This window comes from Callorhinus ursinus, unplaced genomic scaffold (genome assembly GCF_003265705.2).
Source record: "Callorhinus ursinus isolate GAN/ISIS: 27379988/994484 unplaced genomic scaffold, GSC_fseal_2.0 scaffold23, whole genome shotgun sequence".
NCBI lineage: Eukaryota > Metazoa > Chordata > Mammalia > Carnivora > Otariidae > Callorhinus > Callorhinus ursinus.
The window spans coordinates 3,284,237-3,302,327 of record NW_027397085.1 but is presented as its reverse complement, the minus strand read 5'-3'; the positions used below and the strand labels follow the sequence as shown (position 1 = coordinate 3,302,327).

Genomic DNA, 18,091 nt, shown 5'->3' with positions numbered 1-18,091 from the left:
TGCTGCTAGAAGGCAACTTTCCCTGGGAGGGAGAGAGGGTATAGGCTGAGGCAAGTGGCCCTGGGAGGCAGCATCCTGAGAGCTAGGTGGCAGGTTGGGGTGTAAAGAAGACTGCAGAGAGAAAGGAAGGAAATAAAAAGCCCATCTGGTGAGCTTTGACCGGGCATCAAACACGGTCACTATTTTATCCTCACACACCTTTAAACTAAAAAAAAAAAAAAAATACTGACTCCATTTTATAAGTAAAGAACCGAAAGCTTAGAGAAGGTAAGTAATTTCTCTAAGGTCACACAAATGTTAGCAAGGTTACATGATTTCAAGGCCAAGCTCTTAATCACATTTCCCAGAGAACTGGAGACATAACAGTGAGAGATTCCTAGAGATGCACTACTGAAAGGCAGCCAGTAAAAAGAATCCTGGGGGCCCCTGGGTGGCTCAGACACTTAAGCGTCTGACTCCTGGTTTCGGCGCTGATCATAATTTCAGGGTCCTGAGATCGAGTCCTCTGTGGGGTTCTGTGCTCAGCATGGTGTCTGCTTGTCCTTCCCCCTCTGCTCCTCCCCACGCCGGCTCTGTCTCTTCTCTCTCTCTCTCTCATAAATAAAGAGAATCTTAAAAAAAAATAAAAATCTGGGCAGCTTTTGCTGGCCATTCTTGGCTGTATGTGTGTTGAGAGGCAGTCACTCCTGTTATTCAGGGAGCAATTATTCCATTCTCATGGCAGGTTCAGGGCCATTTGCTTCTCTTTGTTTTCAACCATTTATTTCCCTACTCCTGCGAGCTCCTGTCAGGACCCAGGGAAGAGGCAGAATGCTAACCATCCACTTAGGTAACTTCGGAAATGTCTTACTGGGCATATGGTTGGAACAACTGGCTAACATATTTTATACAATTTTGTCTGCCCAAATTATCTGGAGCCCACATTAGTTTTGTTTATTGGCCCCATGGTGGGGTCAGTAAGAAGTCACACAGGGCCCTTATCAGATGTGAGCTCCATCTTAGAAACTCACAGGTCTGTGGCCATTTGGTTTATGGTGGTTCAAAAATTCATGATAGTCACCAGTAACTGATTTACCATACTTAGAGGTCTTCTTCTTCTTCTTCTTTTTTTTAAGATTTTATTTATTTATTCATGAGAGAGAGCGAGAGAGAGGCAGAGGGAGAAGCAGGCTCCCAAGGAGCAGGGAGCCCGATGCAGGACTCGATCCCAGGACCCTGGGATCATGACCCGAGCCGAAGGCAGACACTTAACCATCTGAGCCACCCAGGCGCCCAAACTTAGAAGTCTTCTAAGGAGAATGGTGGACTCTCAGGACTCAAGCCTCTCAAGAGGCTATCTGGACTCACCCAATCTGGCCGCTCGCCCTGGGAAGGAACTCCCCTCTCCAACGTGCCATGGGGATGGCCTGGTCCGTTGCTGCAAGTCCTGTAGTGATGTGGCCCTCAAGCTCAGCTGACAGCTCTCAGGACTGAGACCCGTGGTACTTGCTAGAAATCTCTTTCTATACTGAGCCACAATTAGCCTCCCACTGTGGCTTCCATATATTTCTGCTCTTGGGGAGCTACTCAAAACCTGTCTAACCCTCTTCTCTGAGCATTAATCCTTCAAACATCTGAGGACAATACTGATGTTTCTCTTTTCTGCTCCTCCATCACCCAGTAGTTTAGCAGGTAACTTTAAACTTGATTTTGCCTTTTCTTTTTGTTAAAAAAAGATTTTATTTATTTATTTGACAGAGACAGCGAGAGAGGGAACACAAGCAGGGGGAGTGGGAAAGGGAGAAGCAGGCCCGCGGAGCAGGGATCCTGATGCGGGGCTCCATCCCAGGGCCGTGGGATCATGACCTGAGCCGAAGGCAATCGCTTAACCAACTGAGCCACCCAGGTGCCCCTGATTTTGCTTTTGCAAAGCAAACAATATTACCAGTATGATGCTGGCCCTTGTGCACCCACCCCCAAACTCTCACTCCTTTTCTCAACACTCCCTCTATCTTCTTATATATTGCTTTGGACTACCGGCTCCCTATGCGGGGGAGACCCTGGTCGAAGCATTTATAGTGCAGTGATTAATAGAAAGTGGCAGTCATGGACTAGAGATTAAATGTGGTGTGTGTTTATAAACTGTGCCTATAAACTCCGTAAATGTGGGCAATTTATCCAACCTTTCTAAACGCCAGTTCCTCATCTGTAAATTGGGAATAAGCATACTTAATGCGCGGCTTGCGGTCGGTATTAAACTAGTGTTCCAAATCATTAGCTCTTGGCACTTAAGGTAGCTGTCCCAACTATCACCTCGCCCGCTCCACCTCACGGTCGAGGAAATGGGCCTAGAAGGGGGTGAAGAGGTTTGTTCGAGATCACAGCTAGTTAAGAGCAGAGTGGAAACTAATTCCAGATTCTTGACCCCTCGCCAGGACTCCTTCCTGCTCCCCACCGCTTTCGTTGGTGTCCGCAGCCATCTACCAAGTGTCTGCAGATTAAAAACTTACCCCTTTAAAACAACAAAAACAAAAAACAAAGCAGAAAAAAAAAATCCAACAAACTCACCCCTTTTCCCCCCAGTGCCCGCTACACTGGGAAGCCTCTACCAATTATCAACGACAAAGTCCGTGAGCTCAGGCCTCGGCTTTTTCCATTTAGCAAGGGGGAGGAGGGAAAGACACGGAAGACCCTGGATCCCCAACAGTAATTAAAGGGTAATGGGAGTTCTGGGCGTGGCCCGGTCTAAAAGAACTCGCAGTCCCGGCGTTCCTGTCATTTGCATTCCAGTACAGCTACTTCACCCGCCCCGCCCCGCCTGCGGGCGGCTCCCGCACCCTCCCGCCGGCGGCTGGCGCACCTGCAGCGCGGAGGTGGGGGCTCGCGCGCGGGGCCAGACTGCCAGGAGCTGGACCCGCGCGTTGGCGTTCGCAGGGGCGGAGCCGAGCCGCGCGTTCCGGCCCGGGGGCGTGGCATCGCGCAGGTGCGCCGAGCGCCTCGGGTTTCACTGAAACTTCGCCCTCTCTCGGGAGGCGAGTGGAGAGGCTTGGATTAGAGCAGGTGAGACCGCGGCTTCCTCTCCGAGCGGCGAGTGGAGCTCCGAGTTTCGAATCAGTGGCGGCGACTGCCCTGCCCGCCCGGCGTCGGGGCTGCAGGAAGGATGCGAAGCGTGAGCGCGGCGTGTATGCTGGGGGGCGCCATCCTGCTGGCGGCCTCTGTCTCCTGCAGTCGTACCGTCCAAGGTGAGAAACTTGGTCAGGGAGGGCTCCTGCCGCTAAGGAGCGGGGGTCCAAGGCACACGGGCAGGTGGTGGAAGCGGGCAGGTGCGCGAAGGGTGTTCTGCTGCCGCTGCCACCACCTCTCGCATCCCCCTCTAGGTGACTTTGATGGGGATCCCTGCGCCGGGAGGGCCTACTAGCTGGGTGGGGACAAACGGGAGAGGCTGAGGTCCGCGGAGGGAATGGAGTGCTCACATCTAAAGGATACCTAGAGGGCTCAACCGCCCTTCCTTCTGGTTGGCTTCTTTGGAAACTAAGGAGCTTTCCGCAAATACTGAGGGGCTGGCCCCGCTAGACCCCTTGGAGTTGGCTGGCTCAGAGCAATGTGGAATGGGTGAGAGCCAAGGCCTGGGAAACATCTTTGGCGCTTTTTGCGACCCCCTTCAGCTTTTAGAGCCCCTTCTTCCGAGTCGGCTCACGTAGTTCGAAACCCTCCCGGGGCGCGAAGCTCCTCCGGCACCGTGGATGGCCGGGGTCTGGAAGGGCCGGACCCAGCTGAGTTTGGGGGTAATGAGCGCTCAGCCTCCAGTTCTAGAGCAGTTGCGAGTCACGCGGATTTTACAAATGGAACTTCTCGGACCGTGCCTTTTATTCGGCCAGGTGACCTTACGGCCCTGGGTTTCCGGGCCTTTGTGTGCCACACGTAACAGACTTTGGCTGGCGCTGAGGTGTGTATGGCGGAGGCTTGCCAGCTCCGGGACTGGAACAGCACGGGAGCCGTCCGGCGGTGCTCAGAGGCTAACTTGTGCGGGGCAGCTGGGTTCCGCCAGTGTGCTGCCGGGTGTGTGCTCCAGCCTGTCCTCCTGGGGGCGGGGTCTCCCCGGCTGAGCGGGCCTCTCATCGGGGGATCGTTGGCCGGATATCACGCTACTGTGTTGCTAACGGGTGTCCGGCTGTTTGGAGCAGCCAGGGTAGTCTTAAAAGGGAGGTTTTCATTTCCCTGCGCAATTTGCAGACCTGCTGTAAAAGGCAGGGTCTCGCTTTTATCTTCTTCGTAAAAACATTGTAAAAGAGCAAATCACTGTCGATTTGAATTAGACTGAAGAAAGTGACCCTTTTTCCCCTGGAGTTGCAGAAAAGGATGTTGTAGTATATACTTGAAAACTGCACCACTGTATACATTTTATTGGTCAGCATTAGAATAAAGACATTTATTAACCAGGAACATTGAAACTGTGGTGAACACTTTTCGTTTTGCCTCTGTCTTTTAAAGTTGGAAACTTAAAATTCGGGGGTAAAACTAAGGTTGTGCATACATTTAAAAAATACGTAGGTGTAGATGACTGAATGCTTTTCTGATTTAGACAGTTCGTATAGGAAGATAGCCCCGAGTATTTGACTTGTTTACAAATTGACGGGGCTGGGGTGGGGGGGACTGGTTCCTGGAGAATATAGTGAACTTGTTCAACAACAACAAAAAAATCAAGTTACTTGTTAACCGGAACTATTTAATATTGCACCTTGAGGGTTTTTTTCTCCACATACTTTTGTTCCTATTTCATGGTAACTTTCCTAAAGGGTTAGTTAAGTGACAGACATTAATAATGGTAGATGGAGCTTTCCCTCCCAATCTGAAACTAAATCGAGTATGATTAAGAAATAGAGCATCCGCAAAGTTCTTCTGCCCCTTAGCATGCCTCTTTGCTCATCCCCTTTTAGCTTGACCCTTATGCATGCTCCTCAGTTTGCTACAGGGCATATATTTGGTTTGATTTTCTTCTCAGTTTTTTGGGGGGATCTCACGAAAAAGACTGACTCCTAGAGGGCAGCTCCACCAAGGATACACCCCTCTCATTTCACAGATGGGGGCCACTGATTTGGGGGTCGGGGCAAGGAAAACACTCATCAGACCACATTTGCATTCCTGTCCCAACAGTAATTGATAATTATTTGTGTAAATATGTTTAATTTGTCTCCCCACTGGATCATAAACTCTGGGAGGCCAGGGAAACATCACCATCACCATGGTCCAGCACAGTCTCATTATCGAAAGGAGCTCAGTAAATATCGAATGAGGAATGAAGTGAGTGGACTTACCCAGAGTGGCCGGGTAGGGTGATGGCAGTTGGGAATTTTTGTCAGCTTGTTTTAGGCATGCACTTCTTTCTACCATGTCACAAGCCTAGGAGGGTCCCCTATGATGCATTCTGCTTTTCTTTTGGAGACTGAAACTTCTGTTCTCTTTGTAATTGATAACGCATTATACAGGTAGTATGTGATTTAGACAAGTTCTGGAGAGCAATAATGAGCACAATTGCAGGGGGAGGGGCAGAGGGAGAGGGAGAGAGAATCCTAAGCAGGCTCCACCCCAGGCACCCCACAAAAATTTTTTTGAAAAAGAAAAGTTTAATAAAATCATTTCACTACTCAGGGGCACCTGGGTAGCTCATTTGGTTAAGTGCCGAACTCTTCACCTCAGCTCAGGTCTTGATCTCAGCGTAGCAAATTCAAGCCCCGCTTTGGGCTCCATGCTGGGTGTGGAGCCTACTTAAAAAAAAAAATCATTTTCAGGGTGCCTGGGTGGCTCAGTCGGTTAAGCATCTCCTTCGGCTCAGGTCATGATCTCAGGGCCCTGGGATGGAGCCCTGCAACCTGCTCCCTGCTGAGCAGGGAGCCGGCTTCTCCCTCTCCCTCTGCTGCTCCCCCTGCTTGTGCTCTCTCTGGTGCACGCACTCTCTCTCATAAATACATACATACATACATAAATACATACATACAAACAAATACATAAAAAATAAATAAAATAATAAAAAGTAAAGATAAATAAAATAAAAATCTTTTAAAAAAATCATTTTCAGTACCCAAAGTAAACCCCTGCTGACGTTTCGGTTTGTATCCTCTACCATGCTTTCATGCATCCATGCCTAAAATATGTACTCATAAACAGAGAAGATCTTTTTGTGGGGCACGTGGGTGGCTCAGTCTTTTAAGCTGTCGACTCTCGGTGTTGGCTCAGGTTGTGATTTCGTGGATCCTGGGATCAAGCCCCGCCTCTTGCTCCTGCCCCTCCCCCCACTCATGGGCCCCTCTCCCGAATAAATAAGTATTTTTTTTAAAAAATAGTTTATTGGGGTGCCTGGGTGGCTCATCTGTCAAATGAATCAATAAAATCTTTTAAAATAAATAAAAAATAATTATTTATTTGATAGAGCGAGAGCACGAGTGGGGGGGTAGGGGCAGAGGGGGAAGCAGACTCCCCGCTGAGCTGAGCGGGAAGCCTGTTGCAGGACTCGATCCCAGGACGCTGGGATCCTGAGCGCAGCTGAAGGCAGCCTCTTAACGGACTGAGCCACCCAGGCGTCCCCTAAATAAAAAAGATTTTTAAACTTTACATGTTCTAGGAGGATTTATCAGAATTTTTTTTTTTAAGATTTTATTTTTTTTGACAGAGACACGGCAAGAGAGGGAACACAAGCAGGGGGAGTGGGAGAGGGAGAAGCAGGCTTCCCGCCAAGCAGGGAGCCCGTTGCGGGGCTCGATCCCAGGAATCATGACCTGAGCCCAAGGCAGACGCATAACGACTGAGCCACCCCGGCGCCCCTATCATAATTTTTAAAATTCTTTTCTGTTAATAGACACATGGGATATTTCTAGTGTTTTGTAATAAGAGAGAATACTGTAATGAACGTGAAGATGGGACTCTTAACTTTGTGTTTGGTTTCTTGCTTGCCTTGTGCATAGTTATTAATTAACCTGGATAGATGATGATTTGATGAAGTCTGTGTTTGACTTTCCTAATGGTTTTATTAGCTAGGCAAGTGTTGAGAAGAAAACAGCTCATCCTGAAAGAACGCATGAAAATTTACTAATGTGTACCTAGGGAGGGGTCTCTGGTAATTGAAGCTTTTAGTTTTCAGCCTATGTTCCCACAGGTTGAAAGCAAATAGATTTGGGGTGAGGGGTTAGTAGAGAAAAAGATAGGAGAGTTAACACAAGTACAGTACTTGCTGTGTACTTGGTTTGGTGGGGAGGGTGAGCCACAGAAGCATGCTTAAAATAGCAAAGAACGAGTAGTAGTTTTTTTTTAATTTAATTTTTTATTTTTTTAATTTTTATTGTTATGTTAATCACCATATATTACATCATTTGTTTTGGTGTAGTGTTCCATGATTCATTGTTTGTTCATAACACCCAGTGCTCCATGCAGAATGTGCCCTCCTTAATACCCATCACCAGGCTAACCCATCCCCCTACCCTCCTCCCCTCTAGAACCCTCAGTTTGTTTTTCAGAGTCCATCGTCTCTCCTGGTAGAACGAGTAGTAGTTTTAAGATGTATATACTTATTTTAGAGAGTGGGGGCAGGGCAGAGGGAGAGAGAGTCTTAAGCAGAATCCCTGCTGAGCGCAGAGCCATCTCAGGATCTCACAAGCCTGAGATCATGACCTCAGATGAAGCCAAGAGTCAGATGCTCAACTGACTGAGCGACCCAGGCGCCCCACAAGTAGTAGTTTTAAAGTTAAAAGTTTTTCGGGGCGCCTGGGTGGCTCAGTCGTTAAAGCGCTGCCTTCGGCTCAGGTCATGATCCCAGGATCCTGGGATCCAGCCCTGCATCAGGCTCCCTGCTCGGCGGGAAGCCTGCTTCTCCCTCTCCCGCTCCCCCTGCTTGTGTTCCCTCTCTCGCTGTGTCTATCTCTGTCAAATAAATAAATTTAAAAAAAATCTTTTTTTAAAAAAAGGTAAAAGTTTTCATACATTTTTCCCAAAAGTAAATCAGAAGTGTTTTATTTTTTTTATTATTTTTTTGAAGATTTTATTTATTTGACAGAGAAAGACACAGTGAGAGAGGGAACACTAGCAGGGGGGAGGGGGAGTGGGAGAGGGAGAAGCAGGCTTCCCGTGTGGAGCAGGGAGCCCGATGCCGGGCTGGATCCTAAGACCCTGAGATCATGACCTGAGCCTCCCAGGTGCCCCAGTACTATTTTTTTAATACAATTTTTAAAATTTTTTATTGTATTTTTTCCTTCTTTCTAAGATTTATTTATTCATTTGAGAGAGAGAGGCAGACAGAGAGAGAGGCAGAGGCAGATGGAGAAGCAAACTCCCTGCTGAGCTGGGAACCTGGCATGGAGCTCCAGCCGAGCTGAAGGCAGATGCTTAACCATCTGGGCCACCCAGGCGCCCCAATAAAAATTTTTTTAAGAGAGAGAGGTGCGAGCGGGGGAGGAGTGGGGGCAGAGGGAGAGGGAGGGAAAATCTCAAGCAGCAGACTCCACACTGAGCCCAGAGCCTGACACTGGGCTCCATCCCATGACTCCGAGATCCTGATCTGAGCCTAAATCAAGAGTTGGATGCTTAACCGACTGAGCTACTCAAGCACTCCCCCCAAAAAAGTAATTTCTACACCCAACGTGGGGCTTGAATTCACAACTCTGACATCAAGAGTCACCATGCTGTACTCACTGAGCCAGCCAGGTGCCTCTATAAGTACTATTTTAATAGTTGTTTGAATCAAGATCCAAATAAGGCCGACCACACATTACATGGATTCATAGGTCTTTTAAATTCTTTAATCTGAGAGTCCCTCCTCTACACCTCATTCTCTTTTATTTTTGCTTTGTAATTTGTATTTTGAAGAAATTAGGTCCTTGATCCTGTAGCGGTTTCTACAGTCTGGGTTTTTCTGGCTCTAGTCATGTGGTGTTATTTAATATGTTCTATTGTCTCCTTTATTTCCATTAACTTGGCAGTTGGATCCAGGTGCTTGACCAGATTCAGGTTTGTTTTGTGGTGGTGTTGGTTTTTTTGGGGTTTTTTTTGGCAAGTTTAACTTGGCAGGTATTTCTTTTCTTAGGCACATAATATCTGGTCATTATTTTTGAGATATCAATGCCTAGATTTTTCTCTTTTATAAAGCAAGCTGTATAATCTTTTTTTTTTCCCCACTAAAAACAATTGAGTTTCCTTTTGGTAATTCTAAAATTGTGTTGGCTCTGTCCTACAGAAATACAGGCTAACTCATTGAATTAGACTCTGGTGGGCTGTTTCTGGGGTGGAGGACCTAGCTCTTTGAATGGCAGAGTTCTCCAGAACCCAGTCTGCCGGTCAGTTACCAGCTGTGCCCCCACTCCCTCTCTGGAGAGTTAGCACTTTACAGAGGCTTCACAGGATTCTCTTACACTTCTGAAGGGTTCAAACATGTTGATATTAATACAAATAAATATATAAATTATTAGAGAAAGGGCTAATTTAAAGAGAGTAGTTTTTAAAATGGCAAAAATTTACATTTAAACCTTTCCGTTTGAGAAAAAATATTGTGTGGAGTTGGCATAGTTTGGTTGGTCTTGATGGATCACAGCATAACGGGTCAGGGCCTCAAAGGTGCAATGTGGTATAATGGTGAGAAACATGGATTCTAGAAACTGACTGCTTGGTGTTGAATCCTGACTTCTGCCTAACAACTGTTTTGCCTTGGGAAAGTTACTCAGTTTCTTTGTGCATCAGCTTATGGATCTATAAAAAGATGTCTGGTAATAGTACCTCCCTCAGAAGGTTGTTGTGGAAGTGAAGTGAGCTAATGCATGTAAAGTGTTGGAAGCAATGTCGGACACGTGATAGGAGCCCTTAGGAGGAACACTAACCAGTATTAAGGGAGTTGTATTTTGTAGGGCCGTGCTCCTGTAGCACCCCTGCTGGTGCTCCTGTCCTTGTGCGGCTTGGGTAGAACTGGACCAGCCAGGGAGCTAAAGAAATGGGCAGGAGAGCTCTTGATTCTCCCTTGTTTCCTTCCGTGATGTGCCTAGCTGAGCTTCTTGATCCACGTGGTGTTGAGCACCTGCTGTATGTCAGGGCTATGCCAGGGACTGTGGGAACTAGAAAAAAAATTAGGACACAATCCCACAATTAAAGAAACCTATAATCTCATACAGGGACCCTTGCTATTTTGGGTCTGGGGAGAGTTCCACAGACATCTCATCTGTCTAAAAAACAAACTAGCCTTCTGAGGTGCTTCAAAATTCGTCACTCTGCTAACTGGTTTTGAAAAACATTTAAGTGGGTCTTGAAGTCAGTGTAGAGGGTGGTGACTAGCTTTTTATAAGGATGAAATAGAATATAATAGAAAGTGTTAGAATGCAGCCTGTGTAATAAAGGTAATTGTTTTGTGAAACTTTTTTCCGTTATGGATAATATGTATTAGAACTGGGTGTTTCTTACTGTGGGTTTTAGTCAAGTATCTGAGGAACACTGTAATATGTAGCAATATTTTAACATTTTTAATTTAAAAATAATTCATATTCTTCTTAAAACATTATAAAAGAGATTAGGTACAACAAGAGATGGGTGTATTCTAAGTGTTTAGTTTCCTGTGGCTGCCATTAACAGTTGCACTGGCTGGTGGCTTTCAAATAGAAATATATTCATTCACAGTTCTGGGGGGCAGAGGTCTGAAATCAAGGTGTGAGCACGTCTGAGGACTCGGGGAGAATCTGTTCCTTGTTTCCTCTAGCTTCTCAGGGTTGTTGGTGTTTCTTGGCATTCCTTGGCTTGTTCCTCAGCATCGTTCCAACCTCTGCCTCCATTTTCATACTCTTTCTCCTTTCGGCCTTCTCTCCTGTTTCTCTCAAATCTCCCTCTGACTTTCTCTTATAAAGACACTTGTCATTGGATTTAGGGCCCACTTACGTAATCAGAATGATCTTCTCATCTCAAGATCCTTAATTATATCTACAGAGATCTTTTTTTTCTTTTTAAGAATTTATTTATTTGAGAGAGAGCGCACACATGAGTGCACGAGCAGGGGGAGAGGTGGAGGGAGAGGGAAAGAGAGTATCTCAAGCTGACTCCCCACTGAGCCCGGAGCCCAAAGCGGAACTTGATCTTATGGCCCTAAGATCATGACCTGAGCCAAAATCAAAACTCAGATGTTCAATTGACTGAGCTACCAGGTGCCCCCAAAAGATCCTTTTTCTTTCTTTCTTTCCTTTTTTTTTTTTTTTTTAAGATTCTATTTATTTATTTGAGAGAGAGAGAGAGAGAGAGAAGAGAGACAGAGCACAAGCAGGGGGAGGGGCAGAGGGAGAAGCAGACTCCCTGCTGAGCAGGGAGCCCTTTGCGGTGCTCCATCCCAGGACCCTGAGATAGTGACCTCAGCCGGAGGCAGACGTTTCGCCCACTGAGCCACCCAGGCGCCCTCCCTCACTTTCTTCTGCGGCTCCGTGAACACTTGGTTAGGCAGGATGTAGGCTGGATAAGTCATTTGTGTGTGGTTTCTAAAGTTTAAGGCAAATACGGGAATGACAGCATACATTGTTCAGCTTGCCATGGTACTTATTTCAGAGTCAGAGCGCAGATTGTCTGAACACAAATAGTGCACCGACCTGTTCAGTGACCCTGAGGTCAGAAGACTTGCCTGCCCGCTGGCCTCCATAGGAAGGTTTCCAGGAGGCTCACGCAGTAGCAGGGCAGTCCCTGCCCGTGGCCTGCAGTGTCCTCATGGGTGCAGAGGGAACGTTCCTTGTGCTGCTGGGGATCTCCCTGTGTCAGACTTTGGGAGAGGGAATGACAGACAGGCCAGGCTGGATGCTGTCTCACATGAGAGAGGTGGCCGTCATTGGAATAGTTAGGAACAAATAACTGTGGGTCATGTGTAAAAATAAATTTAAATACTAAAATTATTAAAAAATAAATTTAAATACTGTCAGTTTTTTAATTTAATTTAATTTTTTTAAAGATTTTGTTTATTTATTTGACAGAGAGAGATACACAGTGAGAGAGAGAACACAAGTAGGGGGAGTGGGAGAGGGAGAAGCAGGCTTCCCGTGGAGCAGGGAGCCCGTTGCGGGGCTCAATCCCAGGACCCTGGGATCATGACCTGAGCCGAAGGCAGACGCTTAAAGACTGAGCCACCCAGGTGCCACTAAATACTATCAGTTTTTTGAGTCCTAGAAATCAGTTTTGTATTTCACATGTACCCAACCTTCTGATAAAAAAAAAAAAAAACATTGTAAAAAAGATACAAACAAAACCCAATAATCCCATCACCCAAAGAAAGCACTTGTAAGCCGTTTGTATACTCCTTTTGTCTTTGTCTAAAGTACTTTTATTTAAAGATTTTATTTATTCATTTACTTGAGAGAGAGAGAGGAAAAGCACATGAAAGCTTGGAGGCGAGAAGAGCGGGGAGGAGAGGGAGAGAATCTCAAGCCGACTCCACACTGAGCATGGAGCATGGCAGGGCTCCATCTCACGACCCTGAGATATGACTTCAGCTGAAACCAAGAGCTGAACACCTAACTGACTGAGCCACCCAGGAGCCCCTAAAGTACTTTTATTTAAACAATTACCGCTGAAAGATTGATCTCTGTAATGACCCTTGTCTGCCTTGCCTTTTTTGTATAGGAACCAATAGAACCTCTAAAGGAAGAAGTCTCATTGGTAAGGTTGACAGCTCATCTCATATCACTGGGAAAGGAGTTACCGTGGAGCCAGGCTTTTCTGTGGATGAGTTTTCTGCCTCCGTCCTCACTGGAAAACTGACTACTGTCTTTCTTCCAATTGTCTACATGATTGTATTTGTGATTGGTTTGCCAAGTAATGGCATGGCTCTGTGGGTCTTTCTTTTCCGAACAAAGAAGAAGCACCCTGCTGTGATTTACATGGCCAATCTAGCCTTGGCAGACCTCCTCTCTGTGATCTGGTTCCCTTTGAAGATTGCTTATCACATACATGGCAACAACTGGATTTATGGGGAAGCTCTTTGCAAAGTACTCATTGGCTTTTTCTATGGCAACATGTACTGTTCCATTCTCTTCATGACCTGCCTCAGTGTGCAGAGGTACTGGGTCATCGTGAATCCCTTGGTGCACCCCAGGAAGAAGGCAAACATTGCCTTTGGGGTCTCGCTGGGGATATGGGTGCTGATTCTGCTGGTTACCATCCCCTTGTATGTCGTGAAGCAGACTGTCTACATTCCAGCCCTTAACATCACAACCTGCCATGATGTTTTGCCTAAGGAGGTGTTGGTAGGGGACATGTTCAATTATTTCCTCTCTCTGGCCATCGGAGTCTTTCTATTCCCAGCCTTGCTCACAGCCTCTGCCTATGTGCTAATGATCAGAATACTCCAATCTTCTGCTATGGATGAAAACTCGGAAAAGAAGAGGCAGAGAGCCATCAAACTCATTGTCACTGTCCTGGCCATGTACCTGATCTGCTTCACTCCTAGTAACCTTCTGCTTGTGTTACATTATTTCCTTATTAAAACCAGGAGCCAGAGCCACGTCTACGCCCTGTACATTGTAGCCCTCTGCCTCTCCACCCTCAACAGCTGCATCGACCCCTTCGTCTATTACTTTGTTTCACAAGACTTCAGGGATCACGTGAAGAATGCTCTCCTTTGTCGAAGTGTTCGTACCGTACGGCAGATGCAAATATCTTTCACCTCAAAGAAGTCCTCCAGGAAATCCAGCTCTTATTCTTCAAGTTCAACCACTGTTAAAACCTCTTACTGAGTTTTTCAGGCCCTCCGTTGGTTGTTTTACAGGAGGATTTGGAGCCTGCTTAATGTTATGGGTATGTTTCTGTTGTCCCCTGACCAAGTGGGTCTCACCACATGCCATGTATATGTAGCACCTCTCAGGATTGCTGGAAGCTTCCCTGTTTGCATGAGGAAAGTCCCCCAAGTTAACAGATGTCAGTTTTAGAATTCCTCTACTCAGGTGCTCTCGGAAATGGAACTAACAGAAGCAAACTTTTTAGAAGGCGGTGAAAAATCAGAAGCTCGGTGACTTGTACAAACTCTTGGCTGGAACTTATAGCCGTGTTAGAGCTTTAGTGTCCTCAGAGATGATCAGACCAATGGACTGACTGTACAGATGAAGAAAGTAACAAGGTGAAGAAGCTACGCAGAGTCAGGGTCACTTCTGTTCCAATCAGGGGCAGCTGGTTAGCATTGGACCGTAGACTTAGAATGTTAGTGGGGTTTTCCTATCACCTCCTTGTGGATCTTGTTTAAAAATGCAGGTTCGTTAGACTCAGGAATGAGAGAGTACAGGGTCTGAGTCAGGAAACTGCATTTTAACAAGCCTCTGCTTCAGATGCTCATGCACACCCAGGTTTGAGAACCACTGGTCTGGGTGCCAAGGGAAAAGCAAACTGCTTTGTGTCCCTTTTATGTATAGCTTGTAATGAGATCTGTTTGTTGTCTCATTATGACTTTCAGTTATTTATCAGCCCTCTGAGCTTTTGTATATATCCTTATCGCTACAAGGAAAATACATTGAAGATTTTAAATGTGGAAACACAAAGTTCATGTAACTGTATACTGCCTCAGAATCTTCAGGTAGTCTGAGTTATAGATGGTTTCAAAGTAAGAGGGGCATTTACCACTTAGTATTTTTCAAAATTATAGTTGGATTATTTATTGGCAGTTTTTTTCACTTGCTACAAATACGAAATTGTAATGCCTTAGCTGGATTTGAACTACGTCTGTTTGGAAAAGAATGCTAAAGAGATGTGATATATAAGATATTTAGAGGGTACATATTCCAAAGTGAATTTATATAACTTGTATTTGTGATTTTTTTTGAAATAATTTTATTGTAATGATTGATTTACAAATAACATATGACCCCCCCTTTTTTTTTTACAGCTTATTTTTGAGTTGTGTGTTTTGTGGGTTTTTTTGAGGAAGGGTGTGGGGAAAGGGTAGCTCCAGCATCACTCCTATAAAAAGAAATGATGTGATGCTCACACCACAGTTCTTAGATAAATAAGGCCATGCAGTACATACTGCTTGAGGACAATTGTTTTCACTTAACATTTTAGAATTTTTTCCATTCTGTGTCTGTAGGTTGACCTCCATTTTTAATGGATACAGACTTGAATTTGGGGGTATATTGTGATGTAGTTAGTTATTTCCCTGGCGATGTCTTCTGAAGTCTCTTTCTCTTTTTATTATTGTTGTTGTTGTTGTTATTAAAATGGTGCCACATTGGCCATCTGTGTAGACATCTTTGTGAGTATTTCTATAGGATAAGTTCCTGGAAGTAGAATGACCAGGTCAAAAGTCAGACGACCATTTTAAATTTTGGTAACTCTTGTCAAATTGCCTTCAGTAGTTTATATTTCAACCAAAATAGTACATTTGCACCTGTTTCCTGAAATGCTCCTCCACATTTGCTCTATCCATCTTTTGGAATTTTGCTAGTCCGACTAGAAACAGAATCTTACTGTTTTAATTTGCACTGAAGCAGCACAGCCTTTTGACGAAGAGGGCAGCTCTTGAGCTGGCGGGTAGGGCTGACTTCTGCCCCCATCGTACCTCGTTTTGTGAGCTAAGGGAAGATCCTTCCCTGTGCCTTCGTTTCTCATTTGTAAAACGAGGAAAATGATATTTTCCTTATGGAGTTATGAGGGTTAAATGTTCAGCACACATATGCACTCATAAATATCACTTAGCGCTGTGACTCTTACACTGCTCATGGGATTTCATTTCTGCTGTGCCCCCTTTCCCCTCCAGTTCCTGTTTATACCTTGCCTTCCCCGCAGGCTCTGCTTTGAGTCTCATAGCAGGCTTAGGTTGTCTTCATCCTCCAGGTAAGAAAGCAAAAGATGGTGGGCACAGAAGAAAAGGAAGCAGAAGCAGATGGCTCACAGGGGCCCTGCAGGTGGTGTATGGACTGATCCAATGGAAAAACTTATTTTGGTATTTGCTATTTCTTTTGTTAATCATTTTTATAATACATGCTGGTATATTAAACTGAACAAGAACATATGAAGATTTTCTTTCCTACCTGTGCCCATTCTCATTTCCCAAAGGAAACAAATTTTTATAATAACTTATCTATAAAATGCATATGTATATTATCCATTAAATATATTAACTATTACATATCTTAAATATTATATAATAAATATCTTAAGAAATATGTGAATATATACATGCGCACACATGTTAACTGATAAATCCATTAATATGGATCTTCCTAATTATTTTTAAAATGTCTTTTTAAAGATTTTATTTATTTTAGAGAGCATGCACAAGTGGGGGGGGCAGAAGGAGAGGGAGAGAGAGGATCTTAAGCCGACTCTCACTGAGTGCAGAGCCCTACCCTTGGCTCAATCTCACCACCGACCGAGATCATGACCTCAGCCGAAATCAAGAGTTGGATGCTTAACCAACTGAGCCATGTAGGCTCCCTTTCCTCATTATTTTTAATGACCAGGTAGTATTTCATGTATGGATGATCATTATTTAGTTCCCTAAGGAAGAGGATTGTTGTTGTTGATGTTGGTTCATTTTTCATCAAACTTTTTAAAAGATTTATTTATTTATTTGAGAGAGAGCGTGCCCATGCATGTGAGCAAGCAGGGGGAGGGGCAGAGGGGGCGGGAGAAAGCAATATTGAGCAGACTCCCCCTGCTGAGCAAGGAACTTGATCCCACATCCCATGAGTTGAAACCAAGAGTTGGACCCTTAACTGACTGGCCCACCCAGGCACCAGTGGGGTCCAAATTTTTAAAGCGATCTGCAGATTTGAATATTTTGCACTCTGCTAGCTCCACGCAAATTAAGAGGGCCTTCTTAATTTGGAAGCGAATGTGGATTTGTGCCAGCACTAATGCTAAACTGCCTGGTTTGGAGTTGTTTTACGCATATTACCTGGGTGTCACTTTTGTTGTTTGTAGCAGTGGTTTCAGACTAATTTCCTGGTTACCAAGATTTCATAAATCCTGGGGCTGTAATCTCATCATATGCATAGTTGAGTGATTACAACTTTCTTTTTGGAACTTGAACTCACTGGGGGCCCTTGGGAGGATTGAACTATGTTACAGAATCAAAGGTAAAATTTGTCACAACTTCCCCGCACCCCCCAGTCTCACTAATTAAAATTATGTTTCTGTGCTGCAGAGTTTGGATGTTGTCTTCACAAGAGAAGTCTCTGATTCCACTAGGTCAGAGGCATGTGTCATCCACCCCCAGTTCTGAAGAAAACACACACAGATCAAGTCCCACATTTTTTTAAGCCTAGGGACTTCACTGAGATGGTTGATTGATCTAAATGGAAGTGATAGGAGTCCCTCACACCGCACCTTGTCTTTGTTGAAGGAGAGTCTGAGCTGGCTTGGGTGTGAGCTGCTCTTACCTCTACTGGTCGGTCATTCGGTGTAATATTTCCCAGGCTCTGTCTTTATTGGTGAGAAATTAGGCTCAACTGGAATCATGGGCCATCCCCTTCTGCAGAAGCCACCTCCCCAGCCTCGGGCTCTGTGGCAAACTCCGGGCGAGCTGTCAGCACCCAGCAGCAATGTGAGTGCCATGAACAGTATTCAGTGCAAATAATCAAATCAGGGTTCCGGCACTAGCAGTAGTCATGGGGTCAGTGTTCTCAATGGAATGCACTGATAATAAAGACAAAACCAGTTCTCCAGTATTTGGCTACTGGAAAGCCTTTAGAGAATATCAGCCTATTCCAAAGTTAGATCTTGAGAGTAGGAGAAAGTCGAGGAAAACATGAAGGACAAGAGGGCTTGGGAAAGGCCATCATTATGGTTTATCCCTCTGAACATTGTTTTGCTTAAATTTTTTTTTTAAGATTTTATTTATTTATTTGACAGAGGGAGACATGGCGAGAGAGAGAGAGGGAACACAAGCAGGGGGAGTGGGAGAGGGAGAAGCAGGCTTCCCGCGGAGTAGGGAGCCCTATGCGGGGCTCAATCCCAGGACCCCGGGATTATGACCTGAGCCCAACGCAGACACTTAATGGCTGAGCCACCCAGGCACCCCTTAAATATTTTCTTTTTGAGATTTTATTTATTTGAGAGAGAGAGCATGAGCGGGGAGGGGCTAAGGGAGAGGGAGAAAGAATCTGAGGTAGACTGCGTACAGAGCATA

The 18,091-nt window shown here is 45.3% G+C and overlaps 2 protein-coding genes across 2 annotated transcripts in view; both read left to right on the top strand.

The window, feature by feature from the left end:
• The first annotated feature begins 3,078 nt into the window (after positions 1 to 3,078).
• On the top strand, positions 3,079 to 16,194 carry F2RL1 (F2R like trypsin receptor 1). Its single transcript, XM_025892570.2, has 2 exons — positions 3,079 to 3,221; positions 12,595 to 16,194. Exons 1-2 carry the CDS (start codon positions 3,140 to 3,142, stop codon positions 13,704 to 13,706), a joined length of 1,194 nt encoding a protein of 397 aa, XP_025748355.2. The 5' UTR covers positions 3,079 to 3,139; the 3' UTR covers positions 13,707 to 16,194.
• Positions 3,120 to 18,091, top strand: part of S100Z (S100 calcium binding protein Z) — a 41,478-nt gene continuing 26,506 nt past the window's right edge. Inside the window, exon 1 of the mRNA XM_025892516.2 lies at positions 3,120 to 3,221. The gene's annotated coding sequence lies outside the window, so the exon portion shown is untranslated. The remainder of the gene's footprint in view (positions 3,222 to 18,091) is intronic.